General features: G+C 50.7%; 1 protein-coding gene and 1 pseudogene across 2 annotated transcripts in view; one reads left to right on the plus strand and one right to left on the minus strand.

Moving 5' to 3' along the window:
* Nucleotides 1-17283, minus strand: part of XXYLT1 (xyloside xylosyltransferase 1) — a 189160-nt gene extending 171877 nt beyond the window's left edge. The window contains exon 1 of one of the 2 annotated variants that reach the window (XM_067738476.1): nucleotides 16659-17283. In XM_067738476.1, the coding sequence (XP_067594577.1) occupies nucleotides 16659-17162 (504 nt within the window). In that variant the 5' untranslated portion in view covers nucleotides 17163-17283. The remainder of the gene's footprint in view (nucleotides 1-16658) is intronic. The other variant, XM_067738477.1, reaches the window with a different exon arrangement.
* Nucleotides 17284-19248: 1965 nt separating this feature from the next.
* LOC137225060 (heterogeneous nuclear ribonucleoprotein D-like pseudogene) lies at nucleotides 19249-21194 on the plus strand (annotated as a pseudogene).
* Nucleotides 21195-21780: the final 586 nt, after the last annotated feature.

Genomic DNA, 21780 nt, shown 5'->3' on the forward strand with positions numbered 1-21780 from the left:
TGGCAAACCCTTTATTATAGAAAAGCCAAGAGAGTGAGCTTGAGGGGCACCACTGCTGGGTCCTGACTTTCTAATATTAATTTGTAGACACAGGACCATTTAGGACTGTAAAGTGTTCCTTGTAAGGAGTCAAGAAAGTGTTCCTGGGAACAATTCAAAAGAAGTAAAAAAACAAAAACAAACAAAGCACATACAGAGATGTTCTCTGTGGTGTTATTTACGGTGTGAAAAATCAGGAACTTACAGAACTGCTTACAAAAGAAATAGGACAGTAACTTATACTATACCCATACAAACAAAAAGGGCAAGATGAGACAGAAAATGGGAAGATGTTTACGAGACGCACCGCCACGTGTGGGTCCCGTATTAAGTGAAATGAGCAGAAAACCCCTTCTCCGGCTACAAAAAAGGTACCCGGCCAGTGGACAAGGCTCGAAGGGAACCTGGACAAATGAAGACGGTACATCCGATCTACAGTTTTATACTCTTGGTAGAAGCCGGGCGCAAAGGGGCTGCTGTCACTGCTCCCGCCTGCCCACCTTTCTCTAAGACCTTCCTCCTCGCCCCCCTCCCCAGGTCCAGGACTCTGATTTCTCAGAGCTGAAGACTCGTGGGGGGCAGCAAGAAACCCCTCGCATTTTTTCCAGGCCCTAAAAGATCCCCCAAAGATTTCCAGAAATCCATTCCAGATGCTGTGCACGTCACAGAACAGGGCTCCAAGTCAACAGCTCCAGAGACAGCAAGGTCCTACCTCACCTCCCAGAGCCAGGGGCTTGAGACAGAGCTTTCCCCTGAGTAAAGAGAAATGCTTTCAGTCTGCATCTGCCCTCAAAGCGTTACGGCTCTGTGAGAGCCACACCAGTGACTAACTTCAGTTGCTCATGTTTCTGATCAAAGCAAAAGCTGCTCGGGGAGCCAGAAGAACAGAGGAGGAACCGCAGCTGACCCCCTAATGCCCCACTTCTCCTGCAAACACTGCTCTCCACACTCTCTGAGCTATTGAACAGGCCAGTCTCCACAGCTGAAGGAAGTCACTAGCCAGGTTGGGTCTTAGGCGGGAACACGTGGAAGAAGTGAGGCTCGCAGACAAGCCCACACCAGGGAGCCCCTTCCACTGGCGACTGCAGGTGACTGGTGCCCCTGAGGCTGGGCAGCATGTAGCTGGGCACCCCATGCCCCGTCCATCACCTGCTCCTGGCTGAGTGAGCCACAGCACAACCAGACCCCGAGTGGGCGGGCGATCAGGGATCTGAGACTTTGGCCAAGACTCAGGCGTCAGCAGTGCCCAACCCCGGGGACCCAGGACCGAAGTCTCACCCTACACGGACCACAGGTTAAAATCACCTTGAAACAGACAGACAGCAGCTGAAATCGCAAGCATCTCGCCCTGCCAACCGCAGGCGCACAGGTCCATCTCCCTCCAGGGGTACTGCCATATCAAGGTCTCCTCCCCAGCAGCCGTTCTCCCAAGCAGAAAGCTTGCTCCTTCCCCACTGTGAGAGAGCTGGAGACCACAGGCTGTAACGCTGCTCAGCGGACCCCAGGCCTCAGCCACCCTCTCACTCTTACTCAGCACATACGCCAACTGTAATAAAGTGTGCAGACCGGGCCGCCTCTGTGCCAAACTTGCTCTTTTATAAGACAGACCTGAGCATTCAAGCGGCCGGCTCGCACAGCCCAGGCTGGGGGGTGGCCACCTGCACCAGGATCTGACCTGGGACACAGGATGAGCAGGTGCACACCAGCAGGGCAGGGCCACGAGGTGGTATTCTCAGGGTGGACCCAGACAGGGTACTGCCCCTGGGAGGCAGAAAGCACACCTGGACGGCCTTCACTGAGGATGGGGCCACCGTGCCTCAGGTCCACAGCAGACCCCTCGTATGTGCTGGGCACAAACAGGTCCTGTAGACACATTGCATCACTGCATTTCATCCCCATGCCAACGTCTTGAGGTGGGTGATGGTATTGTGCCCCTCGTGCAGATGAGGAAGGAGATCAGCTACCCATCCCTCCCAGAGGGATGCGGTGGGCCTGGAACCTGCCCAGGTCCATCTGTAGCCAACACCACGCTCATTCGAGAAGCTCCTGCCCACCCCTGCGCCAGGCCACACCGAGAGGGACAGAAAGCCAACACGGAGCCCGGCCTCAAGGCCTCCCATCTAGCAGCTTCACCGTCACCGCAGACAGCACAGGGGAGAAAAGAGGCATCAGAAGACAGGCTCAGGCAACAGGTCTCCAGAGAGAGTTGACTCTCCAGGTAGGGCGAGTGGGACGGTAAATCAGAAAAAGGTACCAGAGAGCCTCCTGCGTCACGTGCATCACCTCACATAATGGGGAGCCCACTCCCCGGCACCCGGAGATCCTTGTGATACAGCAGGACTGGGTTTGATGGGGGTGCAGACCAAGGCAGGAGACAGCAGCGGGGTCCTTATACCTCCACCCCACACATACACACACAGGCTCAGCCCCCTCCAGCCCCGCATGCGCTGCGCCTTTCAGACGGCTCTGGGGCCTGCACCTGAGGAGCCCAATCAACTGCATTCTGGAGCAGCTGCTCAGCGGGCAGGGCGCAAGCAAGGCCATTCGATGTACACAAAACGCAGGAGACCGCAGGGCAGTCACAGGGGGGTGAGATCTGAAAAATGTGTCAGGCTGGGGACAAAACCAGAAGACGAGCACACAGAGACCAGCACAGCCCAGAACTGGCTTCAGAACAAACGAAACGGACAGCAGGCAGGGAGGCGGTGTGGGCAGGAGACCTGGTCCCAGGCCCCTGTCCGCGGACTAGCTGTGTAGCCTTGAGCAAGTCATTTGGCGTCTCTGGGCCCGTTTCCTCGCGGGTAACATGAGGGGAGAGGATTACGTGGCCTTTCCAGTTTCCCCTGCTCCGACCTCTTGTACCTGCTGCCATGTGAGGGAAGTGGGGCTCCAAACACCACGGTCCTCTAAGATCCCACATCCTCGACAGAGGCTCCCAGCTGGTTCTCAGGGCAGAACGTGGAGGAGAAATGAGAGAGCCGCTCTGAGCAGGCTGAAGTTCCCCTGCTCTTCTCACACCACCCGGTGACCAGGGAAAGAGGACACGTGTGTGAGGCACCAGGGAGCAGCAGGCACCAGGGAACTGTGGGAGCCCTCCTGGGGGAACCCCAGCTCTCCCAGAGCACCCCCTGCTTGGAAGGCCTGGAACGAACCACCAAAACAAACAGACATCACAGGCATTACGGCACAGAGCTTACGAGTCCGAAAGATCGGCTCCCATCCAGGCTCCACCACTCCAGAGCCCAAGCTCTGAACCTGCTTTGCGCTCAGGATCCTCATCTGGGAAACCTCTTCCTAGGGAAGAATCCCTCCCTCCTCACAGGACTGCTCACTCTAAGGTTAATAAGAGAACGAAGGTGGAATCCAGCAGGGGGCCCACCACTTAGATGGCGGCAGCTGTGCGATAACAACACTGATGCTGCGAGACCCCTGAGAGAGTCCGGGCGCTTCCACACCCAGCCCCCTAATCCTGAGGTGCAGCCTGGCTCGGGGCAGAGGCCGGGAAATGAACTAATATCTCCCAGAGGGACAAAGCAGAGTCGGCAAGCAGGACTTGGGAGGCTATCCCAGAAAGGGATAAACAATGGCTTCAAGACCCCCCAGTCTCCTACCCTCCCACTCAGGAAAAGTCTGGAAAGGACACGTGTTTTACAGCTTGCCAAGTCCAGTTTCAACATGCCAGTAAGAGAGCTACGGAATATCACTCAGGCTAGAATGTCCCTGCCTATCTTACAGATAAGAAACTGAGGTTCAGAGACACTGAAAGCCTTGCCAGTGGAAGCCGAGGTCAGGGAGAGCCCTGGAACCCAGGATCACGATACCTGGGCAGGACTCTGAGAGTGAGCCGATGGGCAGGGGCTGGGCTGCTTCCGGGAGAGGCTGACAAGCAGCCCCAGGCACTGCTCACCAGCCGGGGGCTTTGGGCAGATCAGTGGCCATTGCAGCCCCATCCTCCCTATTTGCATAAGGTGAGAGAGAAAAGCCAAGCCCCTCCCACCTCCTCCAGACGCCCATCAGTATCTCTGCATAGTAATACACGGTGGGGGGAGGGATCCTTTTGAAACCCAGGAAGAAGTCTCCAAACACACACCTGGATCTTCCAAGCTGGTTTCAGACTGGACAACTTCCTGTCTGGAGGACCTGCGTTAAAAGGTGCAAGGAAGACTTTATTTAAATCAAGAGGCCTCTCTAGAGAGCAAGGACTCCCAGTGTTGCCATCCACACCCTAAGGTGTGAGAGCAAACTCACAGAACATCTGATGGAGCCGCATGCTCTGCAGCCCACCTGCGCCAGCTCGGGTCTGACTCTACGCCAGGCCCTGTAGTACACCATATCCCTGCCCCCAGGAGCTTGCACAGGGGCCAACTTCAGCACTGCGGGACTCAGAAGAGAAGGGCTAATGCAGGGTGAGGCGGTCAAGGACGGCCTCCTCACGTAGTTGGCACCCACCGGAGCCTAATCTTGAAGGGCGAAAAGAATTAACCAGATAAAGGTGGGCTGGGTGTTCAGGAGAGGAAGCACCTGAGCTAAGTCCCAGAGGCATGGAGAGGCTCCCACAATTACGGGCAGCTCGGTAAGCAGAGACACACGACAGCCAGCCACTCCCCGAGATGGCCAGCCTCACAGGCGCTGCAGCTCCCTCCGCCTGTTTTGGAGCCCTGACGGCCCACCAGCCAGATGGCCCCTCCGTCCCGCGCTCTCCTCCCAGGTACAGGAGACAAAGCCAGCCTATTGCCCAAGCTGCCTCCATTCCCTCCTCTGCAAGATTGGGAGTGTCCCACCCCAACTTACAATGGATGCACATCCCCAAAGCTCCCTGACTCCTACAGCCCCTCCTCCACACTCACAAAGCCAGCCCCAGTCCACCTGGAATCCCCCGCCTGGTGTCTTCCTGCCCCCCAGACAGTGGCGGCCAGGGGCGCCCGGAACAAAGCTTGCGCTCTACCTGATCCTGTACGGGTTTTCAAACAATATCAACTAATCCACCTGTCCACCTGCCAGAGCTGGTGAAGCCCCTCCAGAATCCTACAGTCACCAGGACTCAAGGAGCCCGACCGTCTGGGCAGGTCTCACGGAGCCCATGTCCCCAGTGGCGCCTCACTTTTGCCTTACAGACACTCTGGGAAGGTCCTGTGTGAAGGGTCAGAGGCTCAGAGGGCTTACATCCAGGGCTCCCCTGTTCCCAAATGCCACAGACTACATTTGGGCCCAGGTCTCAGGCTCCAAGCCACACGCTCCTGCCCTGGGGCCTCTCCGTGGCAGGAACAGGACAGACTCCTCTGGTGCGGGAAGGGTGGTGAACCCCATCGAGGAGAGAAGAGGAGGCCGCGGGAGAACAGTGTGCGCCCACCAGGGACCAGTGCAGGGCAACAGAGGCCAGCCTCTCGGACACACTGTCCCACCAGCAGGCGGATCACTTAATCACGGCTGCTTAACAGTAATTACCCCAATAAAGAAAGCAAATGGCTTTAATTTAAAAGACATTACGTTAACAGCAGGCTTTGTGCCAGCCAACGGGGCCTGGCTCAGCTGCTCAGAACAGGCACCTGAAACGGCAATGGGAGCACACAGAGCTGCCTCTTGGGGCCAGGCCTGACCATCCTGACCAGCCATCCTGACTGCCCTGAGCGACCCACGGGCCAGTGTGAGCGGCCCCAAGGCCAAAGGCAAGAGGCCTGGACCAGGAAGGGTGTGAGGAGGGGAAGCAGGGAGTTCTCCTGCCCTGCCAGGTACCCTGAGAGCCTGCCTGCTGCTGCGGGGATGGGCGGCTTCCCTTCCGCCCCTCCAGTCACAGCTGGGCTCCTCCTCTCCGATGGCGACCTCACTCAGCCAGAGACAGACTGAGGAAGCTGCCACTCACCATGGGGACATGGCTGGAGGTGGGGATCCGAGCCCCTCTGACTGCTGAGGACGCGGAGGCTCCAGGCAGTTAGGCAACAAGGGGCCTTCCAGACCCAGCACCCAGGTCACAGCACCCTCCCCACCATGCTGTCCTCTCGCCCAAGTCACCACCAAGAGCGAGGATACCCGGGGCCGCTGACAGAACGCAAACCCTGCGACTCTGGCGAACTCACCGTAGGTGAGGGGCTCCACCTTCAAGCTGCTCCAGGAGGCACAGTTCCCCTTGTTAAGCGGAAGCGTGCCTCCCTTTACCGGAGGGCCTGTGCTAGGTGTGCTGGGGACCCCACAGAGAAGGATGTGCCCTGGGGAGCTGCGAGGCCCGTGGGCAGCGCCCAGCTGGGGTCATAGGGCAGGGAAACAAGGAGGGACGAGGAGGATCGGGATGCGCAGAGACCCACCCCGCACCCCATCCACGCTCTTATCTCCGGCTGTGCTGCAGAGAAGCACGGAAGCCTTCTCCATCCAGGATCCAACCATCCCAGCTTGTTTTCCATCCACCTTTTTCTAAGGGCCTCATCAAAACAGGTTTACACCTCCCCCCACCGCCACCCCCACCCCACCCCCGTTCAGGAAGGAAATGACCGCCCATAATCGCCAGGCAGATTCCCTTTCATTTCAGTCTTCCTTTCTAAAACCCGGGGCGGGGGGGTGGTCAGTGAGAAAGGGGAACGCTCGCGGAGAATGAACAAAAACAGCTCTGCTTGCGCCTCAGGCTTCCGTGGAGGGAGAGGCAGAGCGGGCTCCAGCCGAGCAAACGCGGTGCAGCGGCGCCCTCAACTGGCCGCGCGGAGCGCCGCACACGACTCGATGCGCAGGGGACGTGACCCCGCCTGGGAGCAGCAGGGCAAGCTCTCCCCCTACTGGGTGTCAGCGAGGATGCGGTGACCACCAAGGAGGGCAGGCCCAGTGTGGGCTGCACTCCTGCAGCTCCTCCTCCATCGGCCTGGGAGCACCGCGCGGATTCTAGCCCTGGAGCTCCCTCCAGCGCTCAGCCCCAAGCAGAGGACAAACCACGTGGTTTCCCTCGGAGGAATACAGCTCCCCCAATACTAACTCCCCGGTCGTCTCAGGCACTGGACAGCTGGAAAGCTGGCCCCAGGGAACAGCAGAGGTTTGGCCCGCTAGAGATCAGGGCGGTGTCGCCCCTCCCCTTCCCAAGCCAGAGGGATCCTTGGAGACACAGGAAGAGGCTCCGCTGGGATGGGTGAAAGCGACCCTGCATCCTGTCCACTCTGCTGTGGGGTTTAGGGTGAGCTGGCTCTCACCCACCCTCCCTAAAGGGCCAGAGTCTGCTGAAAACACTGACAAACAGAAGAGGGAAGGGCTTGGGCTGCGTCTAACCCCAGCGCTGTGCGCACTGCATAAATCACTGCCTTGCCGCCCAGGATCTATCAGCTCACCGGGAGGACGCTGCACCCAGAGATTCAGAGTTTCCTTCCTGCTCCAATGCTTGGTGATTCTGCAAGGCTCTGGCAGCAAGCACAGTCTTTATTCAGAGTGAATGTTTATTGGGGGCATCTGGGCAGGAGGATGATACAGATTGCACACCTCAATGGCTCCCTGTCTTGTCCCTGCCCTCCTAGTCCCCAAAGCATGTGATACAGTCCAGCCCCAAGGCTTGGTGTGGGAGCTCAAGTATGTCACCGGATCTCTCAGCCTTGAAGGCTCCTTCACGGGTCGCAGTGATGCTCAAGTGAGACATTTCTGCAAGCACTTTCATAAGCTCTAAGTGCTGAACAAATATTGTTACTATTCTCCTAATCCAGTCTTCATACTAATAACACCTCCTCATTGATTTTAGGCATATCATTACTGTACACATCAGAAATCTCCAAACTGTGCTCTTCAGAAACAAGTGTTTCCAGAGATGTTACAACATCTTTCAGGATGGGGAGGGGAGTCAAGATACCTGGATTTTCTTGTAAAATGTATTTTGGTAAATATGTAAGAAATATACCAAATACATTTAGTTGGCTGTCCTTATCAGTACCTAATCATCTCACCTTTAGTCATTAGGGAAATGCAAATCAAAACCACAACGAGGACTTCCCTGGTGGCGCAGTGGTTAAGAATCCGCCTGCCAATTCAGTGGACATGGGTTCAATCCCTGGTCCAGGAAGATCCCACATGCCACGGAGCAACTAAGCACATGCGCCACAACTACTGAGCCTGCGCTCTAGAGCCCGCGTGCCACAACTACTGAGCCCACATGCCACAACTACTAAAGCTCGTGTGCCTAGAGCCCGTGCTCCACAACAAGAGAAGCCACCGCAATGAGAAGCCCGCATACCGCAACTAGAGAAAGTGCAGGTGCAGCAACAAAGATCCTACCCAGCCAAAAATAAAATAAATAAATTTATATTTAAAAAAACACAATAGATGCTACCTCACACCCACTAGGATGGCTAGAATCAAGACAGACAACAAGTGCTGGCAAAGATGTGGAGAAATCAGAACCCTCACACATTGCTGATGAGAATGTAAAATAATAATACAGCTACTCTGGAGAAGTCTGGCAGTTCCTCACATTCACTATATGACTGAGCTATTCCATGCCCAGGTATATATATACCCAAGAGATCTGAAAACATATATCCTCACAAAAAGTTGTAAATGAATGTTCACAGCAAATTATTCACAATAGCCAATAAGTGGAAACTCAAATGTCCATCAACAAATGAATGAATGAACAAAATGTGGTATAGCCGTACAATGGAATATTATTCACCCATATAAAGGCATGAAGTACTGACACATGCTGCAACATGAACCTTAAAAACATTACGCTAAGCGAAAGAAGCCAGACACAAAAGGCCCGTTTATATGAAATGTTCAGAATAGGCAAATTTACAGAAAGCAGGTTAGTGGTTGCCAGGGCTGAGAGAAAAGGGGGAATGGGAATGACTGCTGATGCGTATGGAGTTTCTTTTTGGGGTGATGAAATGTTCTGGAATAACTGAACAACCTTGTGAATATATTAAAAACCACTGAATTGTATATTTTTGATATTAAGCAATCTGTCTACAAAGCCAATAATAAGATATATTTCTGATTCTAATGACATCATGAAAGAACTCTATTTCAATGATCTGTGACAATGTTACAGTAAGGGAGATCTCAAATTTTTCTAGTTTTGTTGAACTGTATATTTTATTTTATTATTATTATTATTATTATTATTATTATTATTGCAGTATGCGGGCTTCTCACTGCTGTGGCCTCTCCCGTTGCGGAGCACAGGCTCCGGACGCGCAGGCTCAGCGGCCACGGCTCACGGGCCCAGCCGCTCCGCGGCATGTGGGATCCTCCCGGAACGGGGCACGAACCCGTGTCCCCTGCATCGGCAGCCGGACTCTCAACCACTACGCCACCAGGGAAGTCCCCGAACTGTATATTTTAAAAGGGTGAATTTCATGGGATGTGAATTACATCTCAGGTTTTTTTAACCGCAAGAAAATGTAATCATCTGTCTTTCAAAAGAATGACCTATTGGAACAGAGAACAGTCAAGTAATCATAAACAATGACTGTTACCCAAAGCCGGAACACTTCATACATGCACTGAAGCCCCACAGCAAAATCACCCAGGTGTCAGTGTATTTCGTCTACATGATGATCGCTGGTCTTATGTTATGGGCTTTGCCTTATAATTTCAACAAATACCTGTGAAATTATCCAGAGTATAGTGTACATGATACAATAATGCCATACAAAGGTCTTCCCTACAGATCCATGACTAAAGCTTTCCATGAGAAACATGCACTGGTACACAAACTACTACAATTGTATTATGAGCATATTATAATTTAAAAGAGTTCCATTGCATTTGGTAAATTCTCCAAATTCTATAGTATAAAATGTCAGTCAATCTTTTCAAAGAGCCTCTCACTCCAGGATACATTTCTTTGATCACCTCTTTCCCAGACGGTCATAACTTAGTCAAAAGGTTCCTTCTGGTCAAGGTTCCTGCTGCTGTGACATGCTGGAGAAGCTGCAGAGCTATGTCACCTGTTTGTCATTAGCTTAATTGAGACAGCCAGCATGGAGGTCTTTACCCTCAGGCTTCTTTCAAGCCCCGACTGTGAGCTGAGGCTTTTCAAAGCCACTCACAGTTTTGCTCTTGCAGTAAAAGAAACTGCAAATTCAGAAGAGGTGTGCAAAGAGCTTTAACACTTTTCTTGTTAGCCCAGTCCTCAGCACACGCTCCTCCTGAAATCCAACAGTCTCTTTTAAGTGTGGAAAGCACAAGTCCTCCTTCTTGTTCCTACGTGTCATCTGGAGACAAAGCAACCCAGCCTCGTGCTCTGAGGAGGCTGAAATTTCATGTATGAGGGGCAGATCCCCGAGGACTCTTCTATGATTTCTTGGGTTGAATTAATATAGCTATCAATCAGTCGACTATAAAATATTACTGAGAGCCTAGAAAGTGCCAGGAACTGTGCTAAAAATATAATGGTGATGGAGGAGGAGGGAACACCTCTGTTTCCATTGTTTCGCACCATCCATATGGAGGACCCCCCTAACTTGACCAGCACTCCCTGCCTCCCGCCCCCTCCTCAGCCCTCCTCCCCGACCTGTGCACACTACCACCTCCCTTAGGGAAGGAAGAGAAACTGCTGCGATGGGCGAGTTTGGGAGGCAGGCTGCCCCATCCTCCTCTCCTCTCCTCTGAATTAGCCTCCGAGAGACTGCCCTCCCTGCAAGGCGGCCAGCGGCCGTCCAGAGCTGCCTGTCCTTTCAGAAGTCTGTCTGGTCTGTACCCCGGGTTGGGAGGCGCCTGTCCCTGTGTCTGCCACTTCCAACTCAGGCCAGAAACAGGCGTGACATTTATGGGGTGCCTGTCCACTTCAGCAGATGAAGAAGGTAAGTAATGCTCTGCCCCCATGGAGATGATACTCTAGTAGGCAGCGGCAGAATGCAAACTAGGAAACAGGGTAGTGACTTTCCAAACTTGCTTCCTGATGTCCAAAGAGCTCTCCCTCTCACTTCCTTCAGCCCCTGCTCAGAGGTCACTAAATCCACGAGGCCTTCCCTGACCAGCTGTACAAAACAGCCCACAACTCCGCACCCCAACACAGGAACGCTCCCTGTGTCCTTATCCACCTTTACTTTTGTCTATACAATGGATCACGATCTGACTCACTCTACATGGACAGGTTTGTTTGTTTAAAGTCGATCTCGCACACACCCCCAGAACCCCAGAATGGAAGCTCCATGAGGGCAGGGACTGGCTCTCTTCCTACTGGCACAGGCACCTAAAACAGAGCCTGGTGCCAGGGAAGCACCCAAGAACATCTGCTGAATGAATGAGCACATGAGTACGTGCTACAAACAAGGTGATGGGAAAGATAACGAGGGCTAGGGTGGCTGCGGCTTTAGAAAAGGGGTTCGGGGAAGGCCTTTCTGAGTCGTTACCATCTGAGTGATAACACAGTGACGGCACGAGAGAAGCAGCACAAGAAGCAATCCTGCTGTACCCCTGAGGGTGACCGCACAGTGCTGGGTAAGCTCCCCCAGGCCTCTGCAAGGGGCTGGCCACCCCGAAAAGGAGAGAGGAGATGGCTACAGGGTCCCGTCAGTGCTGAGTCCCCAGAAGTCGGCAGAGTAGAACCGTGTTGTGAGGCTGGACACACAACAACGGATGCATTAGCACTGGACTCCCTGCACAAAACAGCAAGGCTGAGTTTAATCCTTACCGCCCCGTGGGGGATGGGTGTTTAATCCTCATTTTACAGGAGGCCCAGGAGGCCCTGAGAGGCGAGAGGGGTTGCCCACAGTCACCAGCTAGTAACTGGCCACTGGGGTTTAAACTCAGTGCTGTCTCCCTCCCTCAGGACCATGTTGTGCCCAGCCCAGCAGGTTTAGCAACAGGACAGGCTGTACGTGGGGGTGATGCTAAGCGACACAGGTACCTGGGTGGCAGGGGGCTGTGCCTGTGCCCCGTCTGTGTCCCCTGCATTTGTGCATTCAGGGTCCAACACACGACAGGTGCTTAGTCATTCACAGGGCTTCGACATGCATGGTAGCCTCCTGAGGGAGATGACTGGTTGCCTACCCCAAAGCTTCCCCTCCTCTCCTTATTAACTATTTTTAACGGGAACTCTGCTTTGGTTCTTCCTCCATCCTGCGGCTGCAACACAGATGTGATGACTAAAGCTCTAGCAGCCATTCTGGCCCATGAGGACAAGGGCCACCCTGTGGGGATAGTAAAACAGAGCTGGAGGGGCCTAGGACCCTGATGATGTCATGAAGCTCCCGGAACGCCTCCTACTCTGGACTCCATTTAGATGAGAAATAAAGCTCCACGTTGCTTAAGCTACCACCATGTGGGATTCCCATGGCATATTCTATCAAACTTAATGCAAAAGGAAGCCTTATGGAACACAAGTCTGGACCTAAGTTTTAGAAGGGTGAGATCCCACTGGACAGACAGAATGAGACAATAGATGGCTCGGAAGCAAAGCGAGCAAAGCTCCAGGAGAAGGGACAGCGTCTCCTGCAGCTTAGTGGGGAAAGGCTGGACAAGGAAGCTGCAGCCAGCTGCTGTGGGGCCAGAATGTTGGAATGACCTGGATGACAGGGAGCCGGGAGCCAGGGGGTTCTGAGTGGTGTGATAAAAGCCCCATTTTAACAAGATGACAGCAGAGCCAGGATAGCCTGAATGAAAGGCAAATGCTCCCTGAAGGTCTACTATGTGTCAGGCATTGTGCTCCCAGGGCAGGCTGCACAGGGGCAAGGATGCCTGAGCTGGGTCTGAAGGTGGGCAGGAAAGCATCAGGCCCTCCTGTATCCCTTTTACAGCAAGGACTTCCATGCCTGCTGCCACAGCCTCGTACAAATTCAGATTTCCAGGCCCCGTCAGGAGATTCTGACCCACAGGCTGGGGCAGGGTCCATGAGTCTGTATTTTGAATAACTGTCCCCAGGAGATTCTGATGCAGTTAGTCCATAGACTTACTAAATGAGCTAGAAGCAGCTCCTATCCTGGTACCTCGAACATAACAGGTTTGGATGTTTATTAAATAAGTGAACAAATAATATATTTCCATACTGTTAGGAGATAACAAACCAGTGGATTTTGAAAGACTTTCAATAATAAGTCGAAACAAGATTTTTCTGTTTAAGTGAATAGCTTTTTAGCTAGTATTTAATTAACCAAAATGTAATCTAAAGTCACTAGTAATATTCTATGATCAATTTCTACAACCATTTCGGCTCAACCATTTCTGTGGCACTTGAAAATGGCCTGAGAAGAGACCTCTGAGTGTGAGCACAAGTCCTAGGCCGGCTCACTGCAGCCCTGCCCTGCATCCCGCACACCTGACGGAGTCCCAGATCCCACCCTGAGGGAGGAAGAGCTTTCAGGCTGTCTCCAGACAGCCGGGTGGGCCAGGAGCTGCCTTTCTCTTCCCAAGGTGTTCTTACACACTTTAGGGCAACTCTCCCTGGAAGTGGACTGTTCTTTTACCTTGTCTTACAAGAGAGAAGTGCTCCTTAAAGGCGGAACATGGTACAAAGAGAAAAACATTGGCCTAGGACTTGAGTCTAGCCCCCAGCCTTGTCAGTAACTCCCCAAGTGGCCTTAGGCAAGTTTCCTCACCTGGGTTGCTATATGCTCTTGAAGATCCCTTCCAGCTGTGATGCAACTGGGGTGAGAATTTCTAGTGTCATTCTTCCTAATTAATACTGAAAAAATAATTCTCATATAAGATGCACTCCCATATGTAAGACATGATGTTCGCTGCTAAGAATACACTTAAGAGAGGTCAGGGTCCAAGCCCTTAAGGAGTGTACAGTCTAGCAAGGTAGACAAATAACTCATTCAATAATTACATAACGACAAGTGTGAGAAATGTTACTAAGGAAAAGTCCTTGGTGTGATGAGAATGTACAATGGGGGCTCACGGAAGGTTTACCAAGAAAATAACATTTTGCTGAGACCTGAAAGCAGAGTACCAGTTAAGGAAGTGGGGGTGGGGTAGGAGGTACTCCAGGTAGAGGGAAAGGCATGTGTGAAGTGGTACCAGAAGACACATTCCAAACCTGAGGAAGAATTAAATGACAACTAAAATGAGGCAAACCTTTTAGGACTACATATTTAAAGAAAAAAATAAAACAAAAAGAGCACCTTTTGTCACAAACAAAAAACAGATTCACAAAAAATCATTCAAAAGAACAGGAGCAATTTTAGCTAGAACTGATAAACCCTTATCTGAACACAGCCATCTGGCTGAAAGCCCCCAGACTCTCGTTCCTCATGCCTCAGTAGGGGTGGTGTCAATTCCCTCGGGTCATCTGCAGCTGCCTCAGGCCTTGGGTGATGGCTAAGGCTGTCAGAACTGGGCCCAGCAGAGGGAAGGAGTCAAAGCATGAAACACGGACTCCAAGAAGGGAAGCTGGACCTGAGACTGGACCTGCCCTGGACAAGTATTTCTGGGGCCCACTATGTGCCAGGCATAGGGGTGGGAGATAAGACGTCGTAGAGTCTACAGCACCAGGGAGGTACACGAGGAAGAGGAAGATGTGCCTTTTGAATGGGGGTTCCTTGGACGGCTCCAAGGAGGGGATGGTATCCAAAGATGGGCAAGACTCGGCGACGCACACAGAAAGGGTATCCTGACAGTGGAATGAAAGAAGCAGAGGCATGTAGGCTGGAAAGCACTGAGTTTGCAACAAGATACTGTGGCTGGAGCTCGAGAAGGGGACAGTAGGGCCCTAGCAATGGAGGAGATAGGCCTGAATTGTGACCTCTGACTCAGAAAGTGAAGAGATGACGTGCCGGTCTTCAAGGTGGTGTCTGGAGAGCCGGTCAAATCCCAGCTCTGCCCAGACTGGCCCTATGATCAAGGGCCCTTGGTTTTCTCCCTTGGACTAGCACAGAATTTCTCAAACATTAAAGTCCCAAGGACCACCTGGAACAGGTCGCCAGGCCCTACTTCCAGAGACTGCAATTAGGGCAAATGCGATGGGCCCCAGGCTGAAAAACCCCAAGTCAGACAGTGGGTGTCAAGGGCCTGGCCAGCCACAGGCTCCAGGACCTGGATTCTTGGCCTCCTGTACCATGGAATCCAGGCCCAGGTACCTCTCCCTGACTATGGTGGGTGTTCCAGATGGGCTCATTTGTTCTGGGCAGAGGACAGACTTTTGATGCTATGGGGGGAAGCTGGAAAGGAGAGCTGTGGAGGGCTGCGCACAGATTGTCCCCAAGTCTATGGACATTCCTGGGGGAAGGTGAAAACTAAGTAAAGAGTGGCCAAGGGCCCAGGAAGGAAGGAAGGACATTCTGGGTGAAAAGTATAGCTTATGTAAAGGCACATTCAGTACAGTTAAGATCTAAGGTGCACGGAGGGGGAGGACAAGAAGGTAGGCAGAAGAGGAGAGCCAGGGCCACAACACAGACGGCCTTACCAAGAAATTAGAACTTGATTCTGAAGACAACAAACAACAGACCCCTGAACCCTGCAGGATCCTGGCATCAGCTCCCCTTAGTCACTCATTGGGCACAAACACATGGAACACTACTCTTGCCTCACCGCCCATCCCCCCACCATCAGGCTCCATCCTTTAAGATCACCTACTATTTCTATCCCAAAATCAGACCTTGGATCCCCTCTGTGCAACTGTTAGGTCAAAACGAGGCAAGCAATTTAACTGAGACCATTAACTCTAAGTTAGGAATCCAATCTCTGACAAGCAGAGTCAGGAGGTGAAGCGAGATGATGGGGATGCAGGTGGGTCCAGCCTGGGACAAGGTGACTAGCTCTGCTCTCCCCAGATCTTATCTGTACCTCCTGGGAGGAACCCGGTGCTTCTCTAAATGGGTTCAGGACCCTTGAGGATAGGGGAGAAGGGGGCACACAGAGGAGATGAGATGGTTCACACTGGCTGGGTTTGGGCTTGACTAGTTCCGACTGAAATACCTTAGAGAAATGAGCTATGAGAAATGTCACTGTAACCTGAACAATTCAAGCGGCCGAAGACCCTGTCCAGCAGACTCTGCACCAGAAGCATACTGGTACGTTCAAATGACCTGCTCCATCCTCAAAAGTAAAAGACTGAGGCGCTTCCCTGGTGGCACAGTGGTTAAGAAGCCGCCTGCCAATGAAGGAGACACGGGTTCGAGCCCTGGTCCGGGAAGATCCCACATGCCGCGGAGCAACTAAGCCCGTGAGCCACAACTACTGAAGCCCGCGCACCTGGAGCCCGTGTTCCCAACAAGAGAAGCCACCACAATGAGAAGCCTGCGCACCACAAGGAAGAGTAGCCCCCGCTCGCCGCAACCAGAGAAAAGCCCGCGCGCAGCAACGAAGACCCATCGCAGCCAAAAATAAAATAAACAAAATAAATTTATTAAAAAAAAAAAGTCAAAGACTGAGAAGAATAAAAAGAGGGGCAGGTTCTGAAGGCACTGACTGCTAAATCCTGTAACGCTAGCAAAGACGGGGAGTGCCAATTCTCAAGGAGGCCGCAGTTAAAGGGGTAGACGCAGTCAGGGTAGTCGGCTAACAACGAGGCTCCCGGACACGCCCCCGGACGACGCCTCCAGCGTGCTGTGAATGCACACTTCAGCCAGGGGGAACGGGTTGAGAGGGTAGGCTTCTACTGGCGTTGGCAGTGGGCAGCGCAACGAAGACACCTCCCTCCTGACCCCTGGAGACTGGCCGGGCGCGCGCGCTGACCGAGCCACCCGCCCGGAACCTCCGGCTGAGGCCCCGCTCACCTTGCACTTGAAGCCGGCGGCGGGCGGTAGCAACTCCCGCAGCAGGGCCTTGGCCACCTCGCGGCTGGTCTCCTCGCTCACGAAGTGCAGGTTAAGCACCTCGTGCGCCTCGAACTTAGCGAGGCGCAACAGGGAGCGGATCGCGACGCGGGCCTTGGCCTGCAGCGCGGCATTGTGTTCCGCCTTGGTGAACATCATCAGCAGGTGATAGTCCACCGGCCCGGCCCCGCCGCCCTCCAGGCTCTTGGCCTTAGCACCCGGGGCCGGCGCCACGGAGCCCTGCGCCAGCTCCGGCACCAGCGGCGAGGGCGCGGCGGGGGCTCCGGCGCGGGCCTCCTTCAGCCTCTTGGTGGCGCTGGAGAAGGTCTCCCGGCCGGAGCCGAGGTAGTAGAAGGCACAGACGGCAAGCGCCGCGGCCAGCAGCAGCGCGCAGTAGTGGGAGCGCACAACGCCCAGACGCGCCATGGCCCGAGCGCATGGGGGCGCGCCTCGGAGGAGACCCATGCGCCACCCTCCCGCGGACAGGGCGGCCGGGGAGCCGCAGCGGAGAACAGTACCTCTACAGTTACTTAGTAGCCCCGGCGGCGGGCGGCAGCCATGGCGGAGGCGGAGCCGCGCTGCCAATCCGCGGGCGCTGATGCGCCGAGAGGCGGGGCCAGGGCTGCCCGGCAGCCGCTGGGTCCTAGGCTCAGAAGGATTACATCGGACATGTACCGCGGGTCCGCAGGAGCCGCCCCAGAGTGGTCAGAGAAGCCGGTGAGGACTCGGGCGTACAAGCCAGCTGGCTGTACCGTCCGTGAAAAATGGCCCTCTTAAGTGCCCAGCCCCAGACGCTAGAAACCGAAGCTAAGACTTCGGTAGCAAAAAGACTAAACTGGACTCACAAAGAAAAATTTTCTCTATATACCTTTTCCACCCTAATTTCTTGAAGGCTTTAAGTCCTCTCCCCGACTCCTTTCACACCTTGGAGACTATCTGGGGCTAAAGAATTTAAAGTAGCAACTCCCTCCCTATTCTCGGTGAAGTAGGATTGACACCCGAGGTGTAAATGGCCTGCTCACCTCACTTGGCACCTCTGAGGCGGACCAGAGGCAATCTAAAGGATACTTTTTTTTTTTTTTTTTAACACTTTAAAAGAGGCTTAATATGTACCCGGTAGTTTTGCAAATTCTTAACTGAAGCATAACTGAGGTCACTTGCCCCGGGTCACACAGTGGCAGGTTTGGCAATACAGCTGGACACTGCCAACTACATAAAAACCCATTAACTTGAGTCTTCTGAGGACCAATGACACACTACAGTGTTTACGTAAACATGTACAAGTGGTCTGCATGCTTGAAAGAGGTGCAGGTGAAAACGCAGGCACAAATGCAATCACAAATTCTCTCACCCGTTTACTGTGCCATGCCATTATTTCTCAAAGTGTGGTCCCCAGAACCACAATTCATCTCGTTTTTAACTCTTCTTCTTTTCAGTTGGAGCAACACTTCTCTGAAAAACCTTGGACCTCTAAAGAATGCTTAGCAACAAGTTCAATACATGCTACTCACCTTGGGGGGGTGGGGAACAATAGCAGAATTATCTCACTTTAGTAACACGTATTACTTTAGTTCATTTAATCCACACAGCTGTAAGAGGTAGAGGTATTATTTGCTTATTTGCACTTTACAATTGAGGAAATTGAGATTTAGAGAAGTGAACTGCCCAAATCTAGTTGGCTAGTAAATAATGGATCCCCGCTCAAGCCATACCACTTCCAAAGCCCAAACTTCCAGCCAAGATTAGCACTGAGAGTGATAACTCAGACTCTGAGTTGTGTGTATTTTACCACAAGCTTCAGCAGATGACATTGTGGTTAAGAGAGTTGGATTTGGGCATGTGCGGGGGGAAGCAAGATGGCAGAGTAGGAAGACCCTGAGCACAGCTGCTCCCACAGGCACCAGAGAGCTGGATTTACAGCTAACTAGGAGTATGTTAGACTTCAAGGGAGGTAATCTCTCTGAGCTGCAATCATACCCCTATGTAACATGGGGCTAATATTAGTACTTATGCCTCATAGGGTCATGAGAGATAATAGATAAAAAGCAGTTAGAATAGTGTCTGACACTTAGTAAACAATAAATATAAACTATGCTAGAAACACCAAACTCTAAAACAAAGTCTAAATATCCAACAAGTACAAAATACAGTTTAGCAACCATAGCTTTTCTAGAGTGTTTACAAATTCTAAACCCCAAATATCCATTAAGACTTTATTACATGTACCACAGAATCTCCACCACTGTGTGCTACCATTGTATTATTACATTCTAATTATTGTTCATTAATAAGGGGGAAATAATGCTGCAATTGTACCTTTTAGTCCACCCACCTACACAATCAATAAGGTGGATTTTTCCTCTGCCATTTATTCTGGAATTTATTCAACACATATATTTTTTCAGACCTTTATAAGATCACTACTCCTGGAATTTATGGATAACAAATGAAGAACAAGATAATTTAAATTTTACATAGGAAGTCAGTAGACACAGGAAAATACTCAAGAGACTGGTCTTTTCTCAAGCTTCTTCATCCTCAATTCTTTGACCATAAAGAAAAATTAATGTGTTATGTGAATCAGCAGGATGACGGTAAAATGTTTATTGGAGGCTTGAGCTGGGATACAAGCAAGAAAGATCTGACTGAATATTTGTCTCGATTTGGAGAAGTTGTAGACTGCACAATGAAAACAGATCCAGTTGCTGGAAGATCAAGAGGATTTGGATTTGTGCATTTCAAAGATGCTGCTAGTGTTGATAAGGTTTTGAAACTGAAAGAACACAAGCTGGATGGCAAATTGATAGACCCTAATAGGGCCAAAGCTTGGGGAAGGAACCCCCCAAAAAGGTTTTTGTGGGTGGATTGAGCCCAGATACTTTGGAAGAACAAATTAAAGAATATTTTGGAGCCTTTGGAGAGATTGAAAATATTGAACTTCCCATGGATACAAAAACAAATGAAAGAAGAGGATTTTGTTTTATTACATATACAGACGGAGAGCCGGTAAAGAAATTGGTAGAAAGCAGATATCAAATTGGTTCTGGGAAGTGTGAAATCAAAGTTGCACAACCCAAAGAGGTATATAGGCAGCAACAGCAACAACAAAAAGGAGGAAGAGGTGCTGCAGCTGGTGGACGAGGAGGTACTAGGGGTCGTGGCCAAGGTCAGGGCCAAAACTGGAACCAAGGATTTAATAACTATTATGATCAAGGATATGGAAATTACAATAGTGCTTATGGTGGTGATCAAAACTATAGTGGCTATGGCGGCTATGGTTATACTGGGTATAACTATGGGAACTATGGATATGCACGGATATGCAGACTACAGTGGCCAACAGAGCACTTATGGCAAGGCATCTCGAGGGGATGGCAATCACCAAAATAATTACCAGCCATATTAAAAAGGGACGTTGGAGAAAACAGGAAGAGATTGCTAAAGCAGCCCATCTTGCAAGGACAACATTGAAGTTTGGTCTTCTATTGATCTAAGATGATAATTTTGTAAAAGACTTTCTAGTGTACAAGACATAACTGTGTCCAACTGTATGTAGCCGCCAATTAGTTTTGTTTTTACTTTGTCTTTTGCTATCTGTGTTATGACTCGATGTGGATTTGTGTTTATACAAATTTTATTTGTATGATTTCATGTTAAACCTCAAATAAATGCGATTGTTTTTCTGAGTCAGGTACTAAATAGCTCTGTAAAAGTGTAATTTTAAATAAGTGATAATTAAGGTACAGTTTATTTTGTAGGGAGTGTTGGTCCATAGGGAGAAACTGTGGTCCTTTACGAATAGCCAGTTACAGTGTCTACTCTGTTCCCCGTATTTGTTAGATGTATTCTGTCTTCTAAGGCTTCATTTCCCTGTTAACTGAGGTTTCCACGTAACTTTAAGTAATGTTTTCTCTCTGTATATCTGGAGCCTTTGTCATGAAAGTTTCTATGGCTTAGTTATAGTGTGTGATTAGTGGAAGCTTTCTAGTAGACCATAAGTCTTCTGGTTATATTTTGAAAAGTAGCTTTTTAATGGCACAAAGCATGCTGTTAGCTCCTTTTATGAATAGAAAATATTTTGCCTTGTTCTTGTCTCTGGGAAGGCATTTGTTATGACTTGCTGTATTCAGTGGTCTGCTGGAAAGAGCTTTGGCTAATCATAATAGCATAACTTTGTTTTCTTGATTAAAATGTCTAGATATACCCAGGGGAAAAAAACACTTGAACTGTGTTACAGGAGCTACAGTTTAAGAATATCAGATGTAGTTACATTTAACACAAGGGTTTTGGCAAATAGGTACGAAGTTATTAAAGTCTGAACAAAAGTTAGATTAAAATATTTGAAGTAGCAGCTGAGTAACTAAAGTAGTTGTACACTATTCTGTTGGTATTATGTCACAGCAAGCACCAAACTGAACAAAATGTTTTCTGTTGGGGCATTTTTAGGAAGCTATATTGGGTGTTAGCTGTTATGTGGTGTGAGTTCTTAGAAAAAGTCATGGTTTAATTCAAAAAGACACAAGCACCCCAATGTTCATTGCAGCACTATTTACAATAGCCAGGTCATGGAAGCAACCTAAATGCTCATCAACAGATGAATGGATAAAGAAGATGTGGCACATATATACGATGGAATATTATTCAGCCATAAAAAGGAACGAAATTGGGTCATTTGTAGAGACGAGGATGGATCTAGAGACTGTTAAACAGTGAAGTAAGTCAGAAAGAGAAAAAGAAATATCATATATTAACGTATATATGTGGAACCTAGAAAAATGGTACAAATGAACCAGTTTGCAGGGCAGAAATAGAGACACAGATGTGGAGAACAAACGTATGGACACCAAGGCGGGGAAGTTGTGGGGGTGGTGTGATGAATTGGGTGATTGGGATTGACATGTATACACTGATGTGTATAAAATGGATGACTAATAAGGACCTGCTGTATAAAAAAATAAATAAAATTCAAAAATTAAAAAAACCCTAATTGTTCTACCTGGCCTTTTCGTAAGTGTTCTCTTAGTTTCTGATCACTTCTCCATTTCATCAGTGCTGTTTTTTGTTTTGTTTTAATAAATTTATT

The sequence above is a fragment of the Pseudorca crassidens genome, chromosome 5, assembly GCF_039906515.1.
Source record: "Pseudorca crassidens isolate mPseCra1 chromosome 5, mPseCra1.hap1, whole genome shotgun sequence".
In the NCBI taxonomy this organism is placed as follows: domain Eukaryota; kingdom Metazoa; phylum Chordata; class Mammalia; order Artiodactyla; family Delphinidae; genus Pseudorca; species Pseudorca crassidens.